The sequence below is a fragment of the Numenius arquata genome, chromosome W (assembly GCF_964106895.1).
Source record: "Numenius arquata chromosome W, bNumArq3.hap1.1, whole genome shotgun sequence".
Lineage (NCBI taxonomy): Eukaryota > Metazoa > Chordata > Aves > Charadriiformes > Scolopacidae > Numenius > Numenius arquata.
The window spans coordinates 3,571,654-3,595,892 of record NC_133615.1 but is presented as its reverse complement, the minus strand read 5'-3'; the positions used below and the strand labels follow the sequence as shown (position 1 = coordinate 3,595,892).

Genomic DNA, 24,239 nt, shown 5'->3' with positions numbered 1-24,239 from the left:
ACCATCCCGGCTCTCCTGCCCTTGAGCAAGCACAAGGTTGTTTCTATCAACTCAACCCACAGTGGGTGTGAGCAGTGGGGTGACCTGGTCCCCATCTTGCCCCTTCCTGGGGCTCTTCATATCCCCAGCATCTCAGTCACACCTGAGAGCAAGGATGGGACAGAGAATCATAGAATGGTTTGGGTTGGAAGGAAGGAACCTTAAAGACCATCCAGTTCTGACCCCCTGACCTGGACAGGGACACCTCCCACCAGACCAGGTTGATCAAAGCCCTCTCCAGCCTGGCCTTGAACACCTCCAGGGATGGGGCAGCCACAGCTTCTCTGGGCAACCTGGGCCAGGCTCTCACCACCCTCACAGCAAAGAAGTTCTTCCCCACATCTCATCTCAATCTCCCCTCTTTCAGTTTAAAACTGTTCCCCCTCGTCCTAGTGCTCCCCTCCCTGATCAAGAGTCCCTCCCCAGCTTTCCTGGAGCCCCTTGAGGGACTGGAAGGGGCTCTAAGTTCTCGCTGGAGCCTTCTCTTCTCCAGGCTGAACCCCCCCAACTCTCTCAGCCTGTCCTCACAGCAGAGGGGCTCCAGCCCTCGGAGCATCTCCGTGGCCTCCTCTGGACCCGTTCCAACAGGTCCGTGTCCTTCTGCTGTTGGTGGCCCCAGAGCTGGAGGCAGCATTGCAGGGGTGTCTCCCCAGAGCAGAGCAGAGGGGCAGATTCCCCTCCCTGGATGCAGCTCAGGATGTGGGGGGCTTTCTGGGCTGCCAGCGCACGCTGCTGGAGCGTGTTGAGCTTCTCATCCACCAACACCCCCAAGTCCTTCTCCTCAGGGAGAGGACATCCCAATCTGCCTGGCTTTGTGATGCAGTGAAAAAAGTTTTAAGATCTGGGCTCTGTTCTCCCAGCTTTTGCTCTTCTTCGCTGCAGAGTCCTATTTCTTCTTGGCTTTTCTTCTTCGCTGGGGTGTTGGGAAGATAAAAGCCCACAACAAGTCTTTGCCTGAATGCTGGATGCTCCTCTAGACCCCTGCCTTCTGCCAAGTCACGGACGTTGCTTCTTGTTTGCCATTCTCCTTCCTTTGCCTTTTATTTCTTGCCTTTTTTTCTTGTTTTCTATCCTGTGGTCAGTGACTTGCAGAGCTTCGCTTTGTGTTTGCTCTGTCCCTTGCCATGGGGACGGTGCCTTTTCGCTGTCCTTTATGGGGACAGAGCTGCCCGTCCTCTCCCCCCCTCTTATTGCAACAACCCCAAACCCAACAGAATCACGGAATCACGGAATTGTCAGAATTGGAAGGGACCTCTAGAGATCATCTAGTCCAACTCCCCTGCTGAAGCAGGGTTGCCCAGAGCACATCACTCAGGACTGCATCAAGGCAGGTCTTGAAGATCTCCAGAGAAGGGGACTCCACGACCTCCCTGGGCAGCCTGTTCCAGGGCTCTGGCACCCTCACCGGAAAGAAGTTTCTCCTCATATTTAAATGGAACTTCCTATGTTCCAGCTTGTGCCCGTTGCCCCATGTCCTATCGCTGGCAACCACTGAAAAGAGTCCAGCTCCATCATCCTTCAACCCACCCTTTAGGTACTTGTACCATCTTACACATTCCACGTTGGTTTAAGTGGTTTGTTTTTTTTAATCGTAAACCTTTATTATTATTATTATTATTATATTAATATATATTAATAATTAATATTAATTAGTATTAATAATTAATTAATATATATATTGTTATTCTTTCAAACAGAAACAGTTTGGTTTATAATATCATCATGATCTTTAGGAAAAAAAAAAAAACAAACCACGTCCCTGCCTGCGTTTCTTGCAGGAATTCCCGCAGGAATTTTTTGCAGGAAAATTTTTTGCAGGAAACCTTGCAGGAGGTTGGTTCCCAGCTCATTTCCAGGCGGTTTGCCTTCCCCCTGCTTAAATTAAAGCTGTGTCTCTTTGCAGCTTTTCCCGTTTCTGTGCCATCTTTGCCACTTAAATAAAGTAGCAGCCTCTCTGGGCTTATAAACCCAAGGCTGAAATTGCATCCAAACGGTTAAATCCGGGTGCCTGTGAGGAGAGAAGAGGAAAACCACAGAAAGCAAACGCGGAATTATATCAGCAAAACCTGAAGAGTGTAAGGGCTCAGTGCTTAGATAAAGGTTTTAACTAACTTTTATTTTGACATGCCCCTTTTAATAAGCGTCGCTCTTTACAAAGCGGTTTGTGTGATTGCGTTACTGAGAGGAAACAAAAGAAATGCCAGGAAAACTTGATGAGGAGAATCCGTCCTCATAAAATGCTCGTAAGCTCCAGCAAACGGGAAAGCTTCCCCCATCTCCTTATATATATATTTTTTTTTTTAATTCCCCGCCACTCAGCTTGTAAAAAAATAAATAAAAAAAAAACAAAACCAAAAAAGCATGTTGAATATCTCAGAAAACCGGATCCAGTGGTCTGAGACTAAACACAAATTCCTTCCACTGCCACCACGAACAAGCCTCTTGGTCCCGCGTTGGCCAAACACGAGCCCTCGTTCTTTATGGTTAAGAGCCAGTTGGCCTCGGAAAATAGGTTTTAACTCCTGGGGATGCCAAGGAACACAGATTTGATGGGCAGATGGCTTTGGCAGGCGAGGCTGGAGACTGTTTAGCCGCTGACCATTGAAATGGATTTGTGAATGGCCACTTCCTTCGTCTGAATGTGTTTCAGCCGAGCGGTGGAGATGATGAAAATAAAATTAATTGCTACGCGACGGGTTTTAAATAAACGCTGCTCTTTATCCAAATGGAAGAGGGGGTTTGGGGTAAGGGATGAAGCTGAGCAGGGGGATTATAGTGGGTGCAGACTGGTGTGGTCACCGCAGCACTCACGGTTGTTTCCCTGTTTCAGGGGACAATGATGAGGACATGTCCCTTGCGAGCCTCCAGCGCTGCTCCCAGCAGCCTTGTAAGGAGCTGGGAGTTAAGGAAGCCTGTAAGGAGCCCTGTGCTCTCAGAGCCAATACTGAGTGTTAAAGAGGCAGCAAACATACAGGGAGCTGCCGCTGACCCTGCGCCGTCCCAGGTGAAGGGAGCCCATCTCCATCTTAATGGAGACCATCTCCATGGATGGATCTCCATCTCCATCTTAACTGCATCCTCAATAATGAGAAGAGAAGGCTCCGGGGAGACCTTAGAGCCCTTTCCAGTCCCTTAAAGGGGCCCCAGGAAAGCTGGGGAGGGACTCTTGATCAGGGAGGGGAGCACTAGGACGAGGGGGAACGGTTTTAAACTGCAAGAGGGGAGATTGAGATGAGATCTGGGGAAGAACGTCTTTGCTGTGAGTGTGGTGAGACCCTGGCCCAGGTTGCCCAGAGAAGCTGTGGCTGCCCCGTCCCTGGAGGGGTTCAAGGCCAGGTTGGATGGGGCTTTGATCAACCTGGTGTGGTGGGAGGTGTCCCTGCCCATCACAGGGGGATCGGAACTGGATGGTCCTTAAGGTCCCTTCCAACCCAAACCATTCTACGATTTCTTCCATTCAACTATTGTTTTTTGGGGACCTGCCATCTCACCTACCGGTTACGACCAGCACACAGGGGCTTCCTCACCCCTTTTGAGCCGCTGTAGTATCTTGAGCAAACCATTTGTGGGCAATTCCTCCTCTTTGTGCCTGTGGAATTTCCATGTTACCCACTTCGAGCCATATTCACCCAGCCTCCTATGCGGAGGTAATGGTCTTGGCTCCCTGGGCTACCTGAGCCACATGTGGTCCTCAGCTTCTTCATCCATGTACTTGTCCTATTCCAGTGTAGCAATGATGAAGGACACGCATAAAGAAAGGCCAAACAAAACCATTTGGTGTGGGCACCTCTTTTACTTGGTAATTTGCTTTTTAGCTTTTTTTGCTCTCTTAGAAATTCCCAGTACACTTAAAATGGTGATCTGGAAACCAATGCCGTGTTGGTACAGCAGAGGTGACAAGTAAGAGGAGCAAGCAGTGCTGCAGGCCAGGTATATTAGGAGTTCTTTAGATCTTAAGGGAAAAGTATCTCCTGATATTTCTTGCCTGCGTGACTTCTCATTGCTGGCACTAGCCAGGTCTTCCCTGGTTTAACGTGGAAGCAACACAGAAACCTGGGAGAGATTTTCCTGGGAACCAAAGACACGTTGTCTAACCATTCATGAAAACTTTCAGCTGGAATATGCCTGTTATCAAAAGAGGTTGAGGCATGATTTGGTACTAGGTTGTGTTAGATACCAAGAAATGGGCTCCCCTTTTATGATAGGGAGACCCACAGAGCTCACCCACCAAGGGCCAGGGTCTTTGGTGGGACATGTGTTGACCAAACAGGACCATGCAGGAAAGGGTGTACTAACAACTTCCTTTGACTTTCCAGGAGACAGCAGAGACTTCCCGGTGGGAACAAGCCTCAACAGCACGCAGATCATCAGCAAGGTGGCACCAAGCACAACAGGGACCACCAGAAACTCTACCAAGGAGGCCAGGCCCCTCACTCCTCAGGCAGGACGGGCCACCACGGCTACAGCCAAAACCGGAGATGGCACCACAACCAGAAACACTCACCTAACGACAAAGAAACGCACAGAAACGCCAAAGAGACTGAGAATTTGAAAATCGAGGACACCTCTGTCTGCACGGTGCATATTCCTGTGGAGACGCACCGAGGCCCAGAGGCTGTGGAGAAACAGTCTCAGCAGTACATCCAGGAGCCAGAGACCAAGCGGAAAGACAGTATTCATGAGCGCATTGGGGAAAGACCCAAGATCAATTTGCTTCAGTCTTCCAAAGACAGGCTGCGGAGGAGACTAAAAGAGAAGGTATTATTTCTTAGGGAAATGTTGAGTTTCCCTTTTTCCAAGAGTCTGGCTGTTGGCCATTCTCCATACAAAGGGTAGGGTGGGCTCAAGGGACCTTTCCATGAAGGCACCCAACTTACCTTAGTCTCCCAGTGTCAACACTTCTCTTGAAGTGTCTTTGTGCTTCTTCAGGAGGCCTTTTATCCGACACATCACTAAGGTTCTTAGCTTGACTTCTTGGTTGAAGTTGCTACTATCTTGAGTTCATAGAATCATAGAATGGTTAGAGTTGGAAGGGACCTTAAAGATCATCGAGTTCAAACCCCTCTGTCATGGGCAGGGACACCTCCCACTAGTCTAGGTTGCTCAAAGCCCCATCCTACCTGGACTTGAACCCCTCCAGGGATGGGGCATTCACAACTTCTCTGGGCAACCTTGGCCAGTGTCTCACCACCCTCACAGTAAACAATTTCTTTCTAGTATCTCTTCTCAATCTCCCATCTTTCAGTTTAAAACCATTCCCCCTCGTCCAATGGCTCTCCTCCCTCCCTGATCAGGAGTCCCTCCCCATCTCTCCTGCAGGCCCCCTTTAGGGACTGGAAAGCCATTATAAGGTCTCCACGGAGCCTTCTCTTCTCCAGGCTGAACAACCCCAACTCTCTCAGCCTGTCCTCACAGGAGAGGTGCTCCAGCCCTCTGATCATTTTCGTGGCCCTCTGCTGGACCCATTCCAACAGGTCCATGTCCTTCTCCAAAAAGGACTGGGAACTCTCCCCCTACCCATAAAAAGACCCTTGGGGAAGGCTGGTGAACACGTGAGCTGCAACGCGGGTGCTCCTTCTCCAACAGTGGATCCAAACTGACTTCCTCCTGGTCTGCAGAGCTCATCTGCTTTTCAAGGAGGCCTAAAAAAGGCAATTTGTCTCCACAATTATAGAGCTTTGACTTTTGAGTGCTGAATAGTCCGAGTCAGCTACTTAAAAGTTGATATCCATTTATCTCAGCAATGAATCGAAACGCCCTTATCTCTCCCCCTTCCTTCCAACAACCCAACAATAACAAAACTATTACATGCAAGTGACGGAGGAGAAATCCTTTTTGGAAACAATATTCAGCCGCAGATTTGTGAGGAATTCGGAGATGATATCTGCATTTGCCCCCTGTGAAACTCAGATCCTTTCTCTGGAGATTCTTCTGTCAGACTGGAAAATGCGCCCGTGGGGGTATCTCCAATGAGATTTCCAAAATACAGAGCAAAAATAACCTGAACATATACAATTCCATGGGAGTGCATGTTAGAAATGTATACCTTTGGATGCATGTGCACTTACTATTTATGTGTGTGGCATGAGGGGGAGGAAAAGATTTTGTAAGTTATTTTTATGTTCTTTAAAGCAATGGGAGTATCGCAGAGACTTTCAGAGTATTCATTTTAACGCCGGCCCTGTGAATTTATAGTCTTATAAGAAACACATCACATAAGCACCCACTCTTGGGCGGGTGTAGTCAACGCAACCGGTCTCCTGATCGGTGTTTTGGACAATTCCAACTGGCATTGGGGTTGTCCAAAAAAATTGTTACAGGTTTGTATTGTATAGAACATTTTAAGATTGAACTAGGAGAAGGGAAAGGAGCAGACCATAATAAGCAGGTTGCATGCTGTACGCTGGGGGAAAAGGACAAATGCATAATTAAATATTGAAAAGAAGCAATAAATTCCAGGGTAGTGAGGTGAAGCAAGAAGTGTCACAGTCAAGAGGTGGAAAAGTTAAAGTTTTTCTAATGGCGGGATCATGTGACACCTTTGATCTCAATTTAGAATGTTAAATATGTATTTAAAAAGTAGATATTTTCGCAAACATCAGTGCACTTTCAAAATAGAGACGAAAAAATGTCCACTGTCACCATGGTGCAGACAGAACCCTGTCCAAGATGCCAAAGGCAGTCGAGAGTGGTCTGACCTTGGCATCCCGGCTAAGGACCATCAAGGACGTCTTCTCCTTGAGCCGAGGAGGAGGACTCTGGGATTAAGTACTGTGGGAACTGGAGAAAGAGAACATTTCTGGGGCGGGACTCATTCACTTGTGGGTTTCAGTGCTTTAAATGATGCTTTGATTTTTCTCTGTCTGTTTATATGTCTCCCCAATCCCCTTCCCCCTTTGCTGTTTGTGGAAGGACAAGGGCTGATATATCTGTTTTTTCCTTGTGTAACAGATGCCTTGTCTTTCCCTTTTCACGGACCAGGACGAAGTCACGGTGGAAACCACCAATCCCGAAAAGAACAAAATGGACAAATTAATTGAAATCCTCAACAGCATGAGGAACAACAGCAGTGACGTTGACTCCAAGCTCACCACCTTCATGGAGGAAGCCCAGAACTCTACCAACTCTGAGGAGATGCTGGGGGAGATAGTCAAGACCATCTACCAGAAAGCGGTGACGGACCGCAGCTTTGCTTCCACGGCAGCCAAGCTCTGTGACAAAATGGCCCTTTTCATGGTGGAAGGAACCAAATTCCGGAGTCTGCTCCTCAACATGTTGCAGGTAATGAGATAAAATTAGTTGGGTAGATGCCTGCAGCTTCACCCCACCTGATCTTACCATGCATTTGGTCAGGAGCTGAGCTGTTACCAAGTTCATTTTGAAGCCGGTTGATGAGAGGACAAGAGAAATGTACCTGCTAATTTTGTCTGTGCACATCTTTAGTGGTTACCATAGATAACGTGGCACTGGGGGCATTGTCAAGTTGCTCTTCAGTCCCATTTCTTGAGCTGTATGTGGAATTATGGTATCTCACACCAGGGCCCATCTGTGAAATAGGTGGGTTGCTTGTGGCAGCATCCCCATGGCATGAAGAGAAGTGGACATGGAGGGTCTCAGAGTGGAAGGTCTTTCGGCTGAAGTCCGTCTCCATCAGGTCAAGTCATGGTCCCTGAGTAGGCTGTTGGTTGTGTAACCTGGCTGAAGGGCTCGCTCCTGGTTTCTGATTGCAACCCAAACAAATAATTTCTGTATTTGCTAATTATTCCGGGTAATTACTCAGCACTGGTTGATTGTTCTGCTCCAAAACTGTCAGCAACAGCAGATTCGGGGGGGGGGAGATAAAAGCAGTGGCTCTGATAAATGGTCCATGCTAACAATGGATGATCGGGAAACGGGACTGTCCTCAACTGCCCATGATCTGCTGGGGGACAGTGTGTTTTACTGTAGTGCCACCATCAAAAAGGGAGCTGCTTTCTGGGGAGGGTGTCACATGGACCTACATCTTTCTACCTCTCTGGAGATGGGACATTTAAGGCTGAAACCATGAATTTCCATCTTTAATTTAATATGTGATTCCGTTTGGCCATTCCTTCACCCACACATATCATCTGCGACACGTACAAAGCTCTCCTTTCATTTCTCTGTTCTCCACACATTTAGTGCACGGGGTCGCTCCAGGTTTTGACACGTCTTCTTGCCCTTCTTGCTGGGGATCATCCCTTGAATGCTGGTTCTGGCTGCCGGTACCTCGTGTGGGCTGGGTTGACTTTCAGGCAACACAGCAAGAAGGGAAAAATAAATAATATAAATTAAGGAAAAATAAAATAATGTAAATCAATATTTAACATACCATAAGATAATTCTGCAAAGTCACTGGTCCGGTTTTGCTTCTCTCATTGCTCTGGGTTTGTATCAAACCCAGCACCTCTCCCTGTGCCCGCTCCTTCTCTACTCCCCTGCAAAGTCATTGTATCACAGAATCAGTGATAAAATCAGGTTGGAAGGGACCTTGAAGATCATCTTTTTCCAACGCCCCTGCTACAGTCAGGGACACCTCCCACCAGACCAGGTTGCTCAAAGCCCCATCCAGCCTGGCCTTGAACCCCTCCAGGGATGGGGCAGCCACAGCTTCTCGGGGCAACCTGGGCCAGGCTCTCACCACCCTCACAAGCAAAGAAGTTCTTCCCCAGATCTCATCTCAATCTCCCCTCCTTCAGTGTCAAACCCTTCCCCCTCGTCCTAGTGCTCCCCTCCCTGATCAAGAGTCCCTCCCCAGCTTTCCTGGAGCCCCTTTAGGGACTGGAAGGGGCTCTAAGGTCTCCCTGGAGCCTCCTCTTCTCCAGGCTGAACCCCCCCAACTCTCTCAGCCTGTCCTCACAGCAGAGGGGCTCCAGCCCTCGGAACATCTACGTAGCCTCCTCTGGCCCCATTCCAACAGGTCCATGTCCTTCTGCTGTTGGTGGCCCCAGAGCTGGAGGCAGCACTGCAGGGGTGTCTCCCCAGAGCGGAGCAGAGGGGCAGAATCCCCCCCTGGCCCTGCTGGCCACGCTGCTGGGGATGCAGCCCAGGATGCGGTTGGCTTTCTGGGCTGCCAGTGCACTTTGCTGGCTCATGTTGAGCTTCTCATCCACCAGTCCTTGGGCAGCAGACACATCTGCCCATTACATGTCCTAGGCAGTGACTTTTCCTATCTATAAAGCAGGAGGAGACGAATTGCCATCAGCATCAGTCCCAGATTTAGCAGCAAGGGACTGGAGTGAGCTCCAAACCCTCCGTACATCCCGCTTTTCCCATGCCAGGTCATTCCTGTATCTTCCCCCATTTGACTGAGCAATGCTAAGAAATCCAAAATAAAGTCCAGGAGCGATGGCCAGGGAACAGCAGGGCGTTATCCAAAAATTGAGGGTGATGGAAGTCCTTCTGGGTTAGGGAATAGTCTTCCAACTTGTTTTCTTCTCTTGTCCCAGCATTTCCACCCCTCCAAACTGACCCAGTAGACCTACTTCCACTGTAGCATCATGTGCAATAACAACTGGCTTCACATTCACCTCCTCATAGCATGAATGAAGGATAAATAATATATCTCATATCTCCAGAGAGCCCCAAAGTGCTTTCCAGGAACACGTAACCAGTCTCGGCGTGATGGGACCATGGCGTCCGTTGTGGAAAGCTGGGAAGAAATGAAATGCAAAGACTGAGCAGGGGTGAGACCGAGTTCAAGCGCTGGAGCGTAGAAAAAATATGCGAAAGGGATTTACTCAGCCCCAAATTGCACATCTATTAAAAATATCTCGACGGGGCAAAAGGTGACAGATCACTGCAGGTCAAAAGCAAAGTGCTGCGTGAAATTAAATAATTTAACGTTTCCTTTCTGATAGAAAAGGTTTTTGACTGTCTCCAAGCGCGGTTTCTTTTTCCAGGCAAAAACATCGGATGCATTCACGCAGATTCATGCAATGCTTTGGTCGAGCCGTAAACTGGGAATTTTGGTGTTACGTTCAGGCTTGATAACCCTTGACTGGAGACAGACCCGGGTTTGAAGCCCAAAATACTCATCGCAGTTGCCTTGATGTGAAATAAGGGGGTTGATGGTATTGCTTGATGATATATTATCGATAGGAGTACGCACTATCGGATAACATATGGGTGTTTTAGATAAAATACGGATTTTTGGAGCAATATGGATATCATCTCGATGTATTCATGTATTAATATAATATATTGATATATGGTTGATGATACAATGTTGATATTTCAATATCAATATGATAGATTGATATATATGGTTGATGATATAACATCGCCCAATTCCAGTCCCGGCCCCTCCGCTCTCAGATATTTCCCATCAGCCATTCCTAGGTAATTTAGAATCATAGAATTGTCTAGGTTGGAAGGGACCTTTAAGATCATCTAGTCCAACCATAATATTTACCATTAATTAAAAAGAAAAAAAAAAAAAAAAAAAAAAAAAGAAGAAACTTTTAATAAAACGCTTGCTCTAGAGCTGGATTTATGTCTCTCTAGCACCTTTCAGACTAATCTGATCCCCGGACGTAAGGAGCTCGGCTTGCTGGCCACCGGCGAGCTGGGGAATTACTCTGCCGGGGTGTGATAAATCGGGATCAACGTGATCCCCCCCCCTTCCCTCCCTCCCCTTGCGCTGCTGGCGCCTGGGGCTGGACCGCTCGCCCCCCCCCCCCCCCATCTGCTCCCGGCAGATGCTCCTGTTTTGTAGGGGCTTGTTTGTCCCTTTCTCTTGGGACTGCGATGGCAACGGCTCAGCCCCTCCGGGGGATCTCATAAATTAATATATTAACTCGTTGAGCCACCCCACCAGCATCCCGGTACCTATAGACAGCATCCCTATATCCAGCAAGGATTCTTCTCGTAGAATAGGCAATAAACTCTCCTTTTAACCTGGCTCCTCTTATATTTTCAGCTGTTTGACGAGGTGCTCGCACTCGGGGTGCACGTCTTTGCAGCTTAACTCAGGGGACTTGTTTTGATCCCAAAACAGATGCCAGCGCCGCGGCGTAGGAATGCCATATCGTCACCCCCCTCCCTGCTGGCATCTTCCTCTGCAGAGCATCCCCCCGGCCGGGGTTACACCATTTCAGGCTCTAAAGGGACCTATTGGGGAAAATTCTCTTTGAATTTATCCCTCATTCTTTGTTTTGGTCCCAAATCTTGGCCGAGGCTTGAATTTGGGTGCTGCGAACCTTTCAGGATGCTGAAGGGAGAGGCAGAAAGGGGAGTCCTGGGGTGAGCAACTGGTCAAGCTCAGGAAGATGCTGCCACACAAGAGCTCGGCACTGGGTGGGGGTTAATTGGGTTTGATTTTCTGCTCATTGAGTTTGGTACAAGGAGCCGTTTTGGGCTGCCCAAGCCCTTGGGATGGACCTGGCCGAATTGGCTGCCCGGGGAGGTGGTTGAGGCACCATCCCTGGAAGTGTTCAAAAGACAGGTTGACATGGTGCTGGGAGATATGGTTTAGTGATGGTGTTGCATTTTGTTGTTTCGTGGGTGTTTATTTTTGTCAGTTAGGTTGATGGTTGGACAAGATGATCTTGAAGGTCCCTTCCAACCTAGAAGATTCTGTGATTCTGTGATTCTGAGCTTGGGAGGATGGAACAAGAACATCTTGGTGGATACATAACATGGTTTCATAACCCTTCTAGAAATTCCTTCTTAATTAATAAATTGAAAGTAAGTCTCCTGAAAGAGGTTTTTCCTTGTCATAGTTTCACTCACTGGCATGTCCAGGCTGAGTTGCCTTTTTTTTTTTTTATTTTTCAGTGGGGGGGGGGTGTTAAGCAACATGCCCCAAACCCTTCGCATGTAACATAAGTTGGCGTATTCCTCTGTTGAAACGGCCGTGCTCTTTATAGCAGAGCTGTGTCTGCATCCGAGCTATGCAGAGCCAAGGGTATTATTAGAGTGGACATCACCGGGGCTGTAATTGTACACTGCTCCCCTTAGCAACCGCGGCCAACAGCACATCAAACAGAAGGCTGATACCTTCTTTTAATAAAAATAAAAAAAGAAAAAAAAAAAAACCACACCACAACCCCACACCGCCAGGAAATGCACATCTCGACACAAGAGCGGCAGAGCCCCCGCAGCAGGGCACGCCGCTGGCCTGTAGCCAGAGCCAGCGCCTGCTGCATCCCCGCGGTTGGAAACGCCTCGGTGCCGATGGAGAAGGGCTATTTCTGGTGCACACCCTGTTGGATACCCTGCGGCATACCCTATGGCATAACCTATTGAATATCCTATTGGCTAGTCTACTGGGTACCCTTCAGCATACCCTAATGCATACCCTATTGAATATCCTATTGGATACTCTATTGGATGCCCTATGGCATACCCTATGGCATACCCTACAGCATACCCTATTGAATATCCTATTGGATACCCTACAGCATACCCTATGGCATACCCTATTGAATATCCTATTGGATACTCTGTTGGATACATTATGGCATACCCTATGTCATTCCCGATTGAATATCCTATTGGATACCCTATGACGTACCCTATTGAATATCCTATTGGATATTCTGTTGGATACCCTACAGCATACCCTATGGTATATCCTATTGAATATCCTTCTGGATACCCTATAGCATACCCTATTGAATATCCTATTGGACACTCTACTGGATACCCTATGGCATACCCTGCAGCGTACCCTATTGAATATCCTATTGGATACCTTACAGTATACCCTATGGCATACCCTACAGCATACCCTATGGAATATCCTATTGGATACTCTATTGGACACCCTATGGCATACCCTATTGAATATGCCATTGGATACCTTATGGCATACCCTACAGCATACCCTATTGAATATCCTATTGGATACCCTACAGTATACCCTGTGGCACACCCTATTGAATATCCTATTGGATACCCTATGACATACCCTATTGAATATCCTATTGGATATTCTATTGGATACCCTACAGTATACTCTATGGCATACTCTATTGAATATCCTGTTGGATACTCTACTGGGTAACCTACAGGATACCCTGTGGCATACCCTATTGAATATCCATTTGGATACCCTACAGCATACCCTATTGAATATCCTATTGGACACTCTACTGGATACCCTACGGCGTACCCTGCAGTGTACCCTATTTAATAGCATTGGATACCCTACAGTATACCCTATGGCATACCCTATTGAATACGCCATTGGATACCCTATGGCATACCCTACAGCAAACCCTATTGGATACCTAGTTGGATACTCTACTGGATACTCTATGGCACACCCTAACTCATACCCTAATGTATACCAAATTGCATACCCTAATGCATATCCTATTGCATACCCCATTGAATACCCTAATGCACACCCTAATGCATACCCTAATGCACACCCTAATGCATTCCCTATGGTATACCCTAATGCATACCCTATTGCATACCCTATTGCATTCCCTATTACATACCCTATGGTATATCCTAATGCATACCCTAATGCATACCTTATTGCATACGCTACTGCATTTCCTATTGCATACCCTATGGCACACCCTAATCCATACCCTAATGCATACCTTATGGTATACCCTATCTATACCCTAATCCATGCCCTAATTCACACCCCAGTGCGTACCTTATGGCATACCCTATTGCATACCCTAATCCATACCCTAATGCACACCCTATGGTATACCCTAATATGTGGCCTATTGAATACCCTATTGCATTTACTATTGCATACCCTATGGCACACCTTAATTCATGCCCTAAAGTGTTCAAGGCCAGGTTGGATGGGGCTTTGAGCAGCCTGGTCTAGTGGGAGGTGTCCCTGCCCAGGGCAGGGGATTGGGACTGGATGATCTTCAAGGTCCCTTCCAACCCAAACCATTCTATGAATCCCGGGGTTTTTGGTAGAGGCTGCACTCGGGTTTTGGTGGACTCAGTTGGGTTTGAGATTGTTGGGGTGACTACTTCTGGAGGTTCTCAACCAGGAAGGTGGCCAAAACTCTGTTGTCGTCAGTCCAGGTAGAGGATGGAAGAGGAAAGTCTAGGTTGAACCCCTTCATGGGGTGTAGATGTTGTGGGATTAGGTACTGGAGAATTGATTGATTCCTTTCAGTAAATCAGGGTGTTTCTGCATTGTAGGGGTTCTGAGGATGAAGACACCAAGGGTGGTAATGTGAGTGGAGACTGTCGGAATTGGGACATGGAAGATACACGTGGCTAATGCTGAAAGGCATATTTTTTCCCCCCTTAACATGACTAAGGTCTGGGTCTTCGCCGAGGAATGGTTTGTGGTTTGACAGTGGTGGCAGCAGGAGGATCTGAGCGTGACTGGAGAGCATCTGACCTGTATACCATGTCCAGCATTGAGTGCAAAACCCATCAACCCTATTTCCGTGGCTGTTTTTAATTTAATTTAATTAGAGATGGTCCAGTCTGTGCACAGAAAACAGTGGTACTACTTGTCTTGGAAAAGACATTGCCCTAGAGACATGAGAGAGGTTGGTTGCTTCACTGATAGATAGCATTTAAGGGGAAGAAGAGGTCCCAAGGTCCCTGGAGCAAAACCCAAGGCCAGAAATAGAATCACAAAATCATAGAATGGTTTGGGTTGGAAGGGACCTTAAAGATCATCTCGTTCCAATCCCCCTGCCCTGGGCAGGGACACTTACAACTAGACCAGGTTGCTCCAAGCCCCATCCAACCTGGCCTTGAACCCCTCCAGGGATGGGGCAGCCACAGCTTCTCTGGGACACCTGGGCCAGGGTCTCACCACCCTCACAGCAAAGAAGTTCTTCCCCAGATCTCATCTCAATCTCCCCTCTTTCAGTTTGAAATCATTCCCCCTCATCCTATGGCTCCCCTCCATGATCAAGAGTCCCTCCCTAGCTTTCCTGGAGCCCCTTTAGGGACTGGAAGGGGCTCTAAGGTCTCCCTGGAGCCTTCTCTTCTCCAGGCTGAACACCCCCAACTCTCTCAGCCTGTCCTCACAGCAGAGGGGCTCCAGCCATCACAGCATCTTCATGGCCTCCTCTGGCCCCATTCCAACAGGTCCATGTCCTTCTTGTGCTGAGGACTCCAGAGCTGGACACAGTACTCCATGCTGACAGCTCTGTCCTGGTTTTGTAAACCGTGGTGGGACTCACCTGCGAAATGCACCTTTGCAGATGCGATTTATTTTCTGTACACTGAAGGAATTCAAAGACAATTCTAAATTCATGCACACACATATATACATAGAATATATACGGCCTAGGAGGGAGACAGGGAGAGCAGCTCCGTGGGTGGCTCTGAGGAGCATCCCCAGCTGCCTGCATCCTCCTGCTCTCACACACCGCGAAAAGGAGGAGCAGGAAGGAGACCTGTTTCCTCGCGTTTGACCCCAATTGTATCTCTGAAGATGCTCTGTAATTCTGAAACAGATTATTAATTATCGTGGTTTTATTATTATTTAATTTTTAATAATTCTGTCGGTTTGTATTTATATTTTTCTCCTTTATTGTATTTAATCGTTTTATATTTTTAATATTTTATTACAATTTTTTCTATTCTTTACCGTAGTTATCCGGGGCCAAATGTAACCTGTGCAAGTGTGGGCAGCGGGCAGGAGAGGGAGCTAGGGGAGGGGGGCTGGCACCCTGCCCGCCCCCTGGCAGGTGAAGGGCAGAGCCGGGCATCAATTAGTTCTGGCCCCGTCGTTACCCGTGAGTCTGGCCAAGCCATCGCCACCCGTCCGAGTAGTAATAACACTCGCTCGGCTTCGCCGTGGAGGTTACGGGAGCCGCTGGCAGACGGGTCCCATGCGGGTCTGGGAGTTATTGGAGAGCCCCGGATTAAATATCGAGCTACAAGCTTTAAACTCGCCGCTTTTCCCAAGCGGAGCCATGGCTGTAGGTGCCATCCAGCTCCTTCGCAGCCTTTCCCTGACAGGCTGAGAGAGTTGGGGGGGGTTCAGCCTGGAGAAGAGAAGGCTCCGGGGAGACCTTAGAGCCCCTTCCAGTCCCTCAAGGGGCTCCAGGAAAGCTGGGGAGGGACTCTTGATCAGGGAGGGGAGCCATAGGATGAGGGGGAAGGGTTTGACACTGAAAGAGGGGAGATTGAGATGAGATGTGGGGAAGAACTTCTTTGCTGTGAGGGTGGTGAGACCCTGGCCCAGGTTGCCCAGAGAAGCTGTGGCTGCCCCATTCCCTGGAGGGGTTCAAGGCCAGGCTGGATGGGGCTTTGAGCAACCTGGTCTGGTGGGAGGTGTCCCTGCCCAGGGCAGGGGGCTGGAACTGGATGGTCTTTAAGGTCCCTTCCAACTCAAACCGTTCTATGGTTCTATGATTCTATGACACAGGAATGTGGCAGGGGTGAGGGAGGGTTGGGCATCGCCTCCTCAGAGGTTGGTGGTGAGATGAGGAGGTGTTTAATGGAACGCAAAAAGGGATTTAACCCAAGATCTGGGGTTTTAATGGAGTGCAAACAAAAAGGCAACAATTTCCCACCAACAGGAAGGAGGGGATGGGGCCAGGAGCTGTGCCCCACAAGCACACGGAGCCCTCCAAGCTGGGAAAAGCTCAGCTTGACCCCAAATTAAATCAGCTGCATGTTTATACTGAACATCAGTCCTCAGCCCAAGCCCAGGGATGGCTTTCAGGGCTTGCAGCCCCTTGAGAAGCTGAGTTGCAGTTGGAGGTGGCCACAGGGCATCACCGGGGATTCCAAGGCGTTGTCCCCACTGCCCTGGGGGCTGGAGTCCATCCAACGCAGCCGTGCTCACATCTCTGCATGGAAAAGGTGTTTAGTTCAATGTGCTGGTAAGATCTTATATTGCAATGCTCAAGTGTGTCGTGAAAAAATAGCCATCACTCTGTAAATAAGTTGCGTGTGGTTTCTTCTGGCACTTTTTAACCCTGGAGGCTCCCATGGTGGGGACCAGACCCTGCTCCAGCACGTGGTGTGACCTCAGGGATGGTACTTGGTGTCCCGTCATCTCTTCTGGCCAGTGGATGCCCTACCTGGCCATCTTCCAGCGGTGGTGGGACTCAGCGGAGGTTCCTCTTGGTCCCGTAGGGTGGTGGCGAGGAATGTCAGGAGCATCCCTGGCTGAGCTGCTGCCTGTTTCTGCTGCCTGTTTCTGCTGTGGAGCAGAGGCTCAGCCGGGCTCTAGGTGGAGACTGCAGACTGTGCAGCCTGCCTGCACCCTGCCTGCACCCTGCCTGCAGCTCTGGGCCAGATCCAGGCAGCGGACTACCGGCAGGGTGGGCTTCTAGCTGCACCCAACCATTGCTGGTGGGTGAGGATGCTCAGGGCCACGCAGGGTCCCCCTGGGGCTTTCACAGGAGAGGCAGGAAAAAAAAAAACAGCCTCAAAATCCATTTATCCATTGACTGAGAGGGGAGGAAATGCCTGGAAATGCCTGAGGACCCCCCTCCACCCACTGAACTAAGGCGGGGGGGGCACTTCAGTGTTGAGATCCCCTCAGACCCGACTGGACAGGCATCAGCTCCGGCTCTCTGTTTTCTCCCGAAAGGCTCAAATCCTACCCCAGGATGCAGGAGCACGTTCCTGCCAGCCCAGGGACTCAGCCGGCCTAAGGCACCCTCCTGCCAGACCATCTGCTCCAGCATAAATCCGGCTCAGGCTGCTGCCGCCGCCCCGAGGTAGGGATTTTGGGATGCTGCGGGGTTGGAAGAGCCCTGCTGCCACCCTGCCATCCCCAGCCCTGCCCTTAGCTGGTTCCCTTCGCCTGGGAACAGGATTTTTGGAAGCTCATTGGGACCCGGGGATGCATCACCCTGCCTGGGACCCATCCCACATCTCCAGGGGATGAAGCATCCTTCTGGCAGAGGAGCAGGCTGGTGCCAGGGACATCACCTCCTGAGCCAAGGCCAGAGCAGACACAGGCGCCAGCGTCAGCCCAGAGCTGGGGTTTGGGCAGAAGGACGTTGGAGAGGGCAGCACCTCTTTTTCTTTCTTGGGAAGGGGGGGAAAATGGGATAGGTTGTGCTTTGCCCATCCCTGGCATCACTCGGGCACGGGCACATGGAATACGTGGGGGATGCTCTTGTGCTCAAAAGCAGGAAATCTCTTTTTTTTAAGGATTTCTAACTGCGCCACAAGAATTTGTACCAAATTCGGTTTCCTGCTGAGTGGGTTTGATTGACATGCTCCAGCACATCCTGCCCCGGGCGGATTTTGGCTGGTCTTTACAGCTGCGGTGGCACCCTGGAGGGACGGTCCCGTGGGACCTGCAGCGTGGGTGTCGCAGCGTGGGTACCCTCGGCATCCCCCAGCCAGGCTTAGGCTTAATTTTTTTCACTGCTGGATATTTTTGTGTGGACCTACCTGTCAAAATCTGGATCGGGAGGATCAGTGCTGCCCTGGAGTCCACGTCCCCTTTACCTCCCCCCGAGGGTATCGTTTGGCACAGCCGCATCTTTTCCTGCTGCTGACATTTAAACAAGCAGATGCAAAACGATGACGTGAAGTGGCTTTGGTGGGACCGGTCCCCGGGAGCGGAGGAGCCAGAGGATACGCTGGGTGTGAGGAATGGGACACGTGAGGATTGTTTCGGATCCTTGTCCCACACCTGGCCAGGGCTGATACCGGTACGAAACACAGCGTCCGAGTCTTGAGGACAGGACCAGATGATGCCTGGCTGGATGATGCCACCCCATCGTGATACATCCTCTGGTCTCATCAACGGTGCTGCCACCCATGGGGTCCCCCCCATGCTCTCCCCCCTTACCAAGCATCCAAAACCTTTGCATCCAAAACCAAAGGAAGCTTTCCTTTTCCCCTCCCAGTGATAAATCCCTCCGACTTTCTTTTGGGTTTTTTTTTTTCTTTTTTTAATTATTTGCTCCACATATTATTTTTTGAATAAAGAGAGGTTAGGAGGAACATCTCTGGCAGCGCTGGGACCCCAGCGATGTGGCTTCCAGTCCAGGAGCAGCAGGAACTGGAATCGAAGACAGCGAGAGCAAAATGTGCGCCGGCTAAAGAAATAGTGTCAAAACCTTGAAAAACAAAACCTTTCCATTTCTGCTTCGTTAAAATAAGAGTAAGGTGTGTTTTTTTGAGCCTCTTTAATATTCCAGCCCGTGCCGTCCGGTGGTTTTACGTGGTGACGCTCGCAGTCTGCCAATATGCTGGAAAATATACCGTGGAAATCACGAGCATCCCTTTAGAGATGGAAATTTGGGGGGGGGGGGGGGGGGGCGGGGAGTGGATCGAGGGGGTTTTGCAGGTTAATGTTGTTTTCTGCAACTCCATTCCGTAATCCCAGCTTTTCCAGCGCGGACGGGCAGCTTCGGAGGCGTTGCAGGGCGTGTAGTGCGCACTCCGTACCTCCATCTTCAGAAAAGATGAATGCACTTTTTACATCCATTTAAAAAAATATTAAAAAAATAGCCAAATACAATATTTGCTATAGCAGAAGCTCCCTGGCTTCATAGGATTTGTAAATATTAACCCCTGAGAAAGATTTTCTGAGCTCTTTTGTGTAAATAGCTTTTTTTAGCAGGCTGGTACTTCACCTCCAGGTGGTGGCTTTCCGTGGTGGCTTGTCCCCCATCCCAGGGAGCCCAGAGCTGCGTTTCCAGCGGGGAGCTCTGGCACCCGATGCCCACGGGATGCTTGGCCACGGCGGTGGGAGCGACGGGGTGAAAAGCAGGAGGAGGAGATAAGAGGGTTGTCAGCCCCTTTGTTTTCCGGCGTGTTTGCCCAGCGACGTTGAGTGCTGGGCCAGAGCCACCACCTCCCTGCAGACTAAACAGTTGCAATGTTTTCTCCCATGACCAAAAGAATTTAGAAAAGGGTCCCGGTATGAAACTTTACATGAACTCTGGGTGCCACGAATATCTCTGGCTGCGAGGCTGTTAACTCCTCCGATTCCCTCCTCGCCTTTGCGGTTCAATCTCTGGGCAGATGAAGAGAAGAAGCCCATCCCACAGTGAATCTGGCCGGTTGCCTGCAGGACCCCCCGTGCTCTCCCACCCGCTGCATTTTCATGCATCCATCTCCCTTTTTTTTCGCTTTCTTTTAAAGGAGAAAGCCAAGAATTCTGGCCCATAAGGGAGCTCTGGAGTTCTCAGTTCAGGAAAGACATGGACCTGTTGGAGCAGGTCTAGAGGAGGCCACAAAGACGCTCCGAGGGCTGGAGCCCCTCTGCTGTGAGGACAGGCTGAGAGAGTTGGGGTTGATCAGCCTGGAGAAGAGAAGGCTCCGGGGATATCATAGAGCCCCTTCCAGTCCCTAAAGGGGGCTTAGAAGAAAGATGGGCCCAGGTTGCCCAGAGAGGTGGTAGATGCTCCATCCCTGGAAACATTCAAGGCCAGTTTGGATGAGGCTCTGAGCAACCTGATCTAGTTGATGTCCCTGCCCATGGCAGGGGGGTTGGACTAGAGGGCCTTTAAAGGTCCCTTCCAACCCAAAACATTCAATTCTATAATGCCTCATGCCTCTTGGGACGTGTTTGTAGCCATCTGTGTGCATTGAGGTCCACCCAAAGGTTGTCTGCTTTCCTGCACCAACCAGCTCGGGGGCTTCCACCTTAGGGGCAGGTTTTGGAGATGGGGGAGGCTACCAGGGCTTCATTCATCGATAGGTCCTGGCTTGCAGAGAAGCAGAGGTCAAGCCTTGGTGTCTTACACTCCCCAGCCAGTTCAGCAGATTGATGGTCCCACTCCATGGTGAAGCACCACCAATCACTGACTCGTGAGAAAGGTCTTAGCATCCCACAGGGAAAGCATCCTGCTGCTAGCTCCCAGACACCCAGGAACGTGGTGCCTAGTGACAGGACAAGAGCTAACGGGCACAAACTTGACCATAGGAAGTTCCATCTGAACATGAGGAGGAACTTCTTCCCTTTGAGGGTGGCAGAGCCCTGGAAGAGGCTGCCCAGAGAGATCGTTCTCTGGAGGTATTCGAAACACGCCTTGGTGCGTTCCTGTGTAACCTGCTCTGGATGGACCTGCTTTGGCAGGAGGGTTGGACTAGATGATCTCCAGCGGTCCCTTCCAACCACACATCATCCTGTGATTCTGTGATGATCCAGCCACAGTGCCTGGATGATGCAGCACCTGCCTCCACGGCCACTTTTTCCTCCTCTTATATCCCTGTTTGCAAACTTGGCCTGTCCCCGTAGACCCCTCAGCACGTCCATGTGGCATTTGCAAGCAGGATCCATCCATCAGGCTCCATCGAGGTCCTCGTTGTCATCCCAAGTTGACATTGGGCATGGGATGGACATTTTATCAGGGACAGAAGTGGCCTCTGAGTAGATGCTGGGGATGGTGTCGAGGCTCAGACCTTGCCCTGATGCTGGGAAGGGCTTGAAAACTGCCCATCAAACCATTCCCACCCATATAAAACATCCCCTACACACTTTTTGGGGGGTTTTCTTCAAACCAGCATGGTTTTATGCTGAGCTCATGCTTTGGGGAACGTGGCCTGTGGGCAAGGACATTTATATTAATATATTTTTCCATGCTGGGGATGCTGGGATGGGCAGGGATCCACTGTGCTTGATTCCCTCTCTTCCCACCACCTCCGTGTAGCAGGGAAGGGATTGCTGACCTGGTGACGGGATGCTCTTGGGACACGGATGCTTTGTCCCCATCTCAGGGCATGACTGCCCGGGAGAGGATTCACAACCTGTCCCAACATCCGAAGGTGGCCCGAGGTTTTCCCACGCGCGCTCACAAAGGCAAAGGCCACGTCGCTGCCTCAGGGTTCCCGCAGCACCGGGACTCATTATAAACAAATATAATGAGGATCTTCTGCAACACTCCGGAGGAGCCAACCTGCCGAGTGGGAGCTGCCTCCTCCGGGCATTACAGCCATGGTGTGTCTGCAGGGCTGGGTCGAACTGGGTTGAACTGGGTCGAACTGGGTCCTTGCTATTCTGACGACAACCCAGCAAGAAAATTAATTTGTATTTCTTCGTGGCCCCTTGTTTTTCCACCAGTTCCTCTCCACAGGACTGAGAGGTTGGCTTCTGGCTCTCAAAGGGTATCATTAGCTCCCTGTGTCCGTGTGTCCTCCTGTTGGTCCGTGTCCCTCTGCTCGCTGTAGGATCTGGCCGGGGCAGGCGATGACGTTTTGCTGTGCGGTTGTGTCTGGGTTCCTGGGATAACAGGGCTTTAAAGTGGTGATAAAGTGCTGTTATCCAGCCGAGCTGACACCCTGGCACGTGTTTGGGAATCCGGGAAGGTGCTAGATAGGAAAGGCAGCAATAAAAAGTGAAGTAAGGAGGAAGACAACTCTGTCACCTAGGTACTGGTGGAGGAGGTGCTGGCAGACATCCTCCGGTGAAGCAACTAGAGCTCCCAGAGCATCCCACTCTCTTTTCCAGAGTATTTCTGCTCTGTGTATTGTCCTACTTGAAAATTACTTGGAGAAACATGGATAACATGGGATAAGTGTTGGTAACTCAGCAGAGAGGCGAATGTGTTCTGGTGGAAATGAGGTTTGCTCCAATTGAACGGTAAACTCTGCTGACCTGTGGGACAGGTCTTCTGGTCTTCCCAGGATGTGGCCACATCTCAATTCTGATGCTTCCCCTCCACAAGAGAAAAGGAGAAGGAGATAACAGGAGACCAGGGGGTTTCCTTTGAGCTGCCTCTTCTCCTCACTCTGCTTTCTCTGCACTCAGAGGGTCATTAAAGAAGATTTTTACACCAAGACAAAATGGTGTTTGTGGTGTGCAGACCATGCTGCTTCACCCTCCTGGTCATCTCAGAGCTTCCACTGAGACAGTGCTCCAAGATCTCTAGAAACTGCTAGGTTATCACCATTGCTTTTCTGTTGGCACATCCATCATTATGTCCCCACCAGGGCACTTTAAACCTCAACTAAATCAATAATTAACTGCTTGCGCCTCTGCAGCCTCTGAGGACCTCGGAGACATTGCTGGGTCAAGCCGTGAGACGCCCACGTTGGGTGGGTCGTTGCTCTCGATCCCAGATTTGGAGCCAGACGGTGAGGTCGTGGTGAGACCAGGGGGCAGGAAGTTCAAGTGACCACCCGCTTGGTCACCTCAGGGTGTTTGGAGACACAGGAAGTACCCACAGCTCCTGTTGGCTCTGGTTGTCAGCTGACTCGGTTACCCAAACATGAGGATTTTGAAATTCATGGATGTTCCTAATCTTGGGAATTTCCTTGGCATCTCCTTTAGAAGAACCAGGAGTTTTCTGACCTTACTTTCGCCTTCCTGCCCAAATCCTTTTGAGAAGAATAAGCACTATTTGTGTCTGTCCGATGGCTGCAAGATCTCTGGTGAGTTGTTCTTGTAGAATCAGTCAGTGGCATTTAATGCAAGTTATAGATCATCTGGTGGTCGGCTGATGGGTGGTAGGTGCCCACAGGGCAGTGGTCACAGTCCTGGTAACCTGGACCTTCACCATGCGACGCATTTTGGAGACCTCTGTGATTAGAAACCTTCACCAAGCTGTGGCCATCGTGAAACCAAGTCCACGCTGAAGGCCACTGGTAGGATTTGCTGCACTTCCCAAAGTGACCCCGAGAAGAAGCCGCTGCACCTTCATCTGGTACAGATCCAGCTTGGAGGAAACGGCGTGATGAAAGTCTGTGGGAGTGAAATGCCTCATGGGTGGGTGAAGCCGGGACCTTTGCGAAGGCTGGGCACAGGGTGTCATCTGTAATTTAAAAGCTTTATCTGCTTTAAATGTCAATAGCTCCTTTGTTGGAGTAATAATAACTGCCGTGATTTGCGTGTCTCAGTCACACGCCCCAAAGCACTTTGCAGAGGAAGGTGAGTAAATCGTTCCCGTTTGCCAGCTGGGAAATCAGGGTACAGAGGTGATGGGAGCCCCCACAGGACTGGAAACAAACCTCAGTCTCCTGCGCTGCTGTTTCCTGCGTGGAAGCTGTTGGCGCAAAGCAGGGTTTCTATCATCGTCTTACTCTGCTTTGTCTTATTGTCCCTGTGGTGGCAGTAGCATGGACAGGGATGGGGTGGTGGGGTCTCGGTATGGTTCACGCCTCAGGGAGTGTCAATGCAGTACTGGGAGTGTTGCTGTGGGTGGTTGGAGGAAGAGCAGAGCCCATGGAAGAGCTGATGGTCCCACCTCGTGTCTCACCTTCTCCAGTGCTTTAGCACAGTGAAGGAACTTGTGTAGTGGTGTCCATGTGGAGTGAGATGTTCCCGATGAGGCTGTGGGTGGTAGCTCTGCTTTGAGATGTTC

At 49.9% G+C, this 24,239-nt stretch overlaps 1 protein-coding gene across 4 annotated transcripts in view; it reads left to right on the top strand.

Annotated features, from left to right (window-relative positions):
- The window catches only part of LOC141476617 (CBP80/20-dependent translation initiation factor-like), a 135,608-nt gene that overhangs the window by 84,907 nt on the left and 26,462 nt on the right, over positions 1–24,239 (top strand). For 3 of the 4 annotated variants that reach the window (XM_074165385.1, XM_074165387.1, XM_074165386.1), the window contains 2 exons: positions 4,356–4,797; positions 6,991–7,320. In XM_074165385.1, the coding sequence (XP_074021486.1) occupies positions 4,356–4,797; positions 6,991–7,320 (772 nt within the window). The remainder of the gene's footprint in view (positions 1–4,355; positions 4,798–6,990; positions 7,321–24,239) is intronic. The other variant, XM_074165388.1, reaches the window with a different exon arrangement.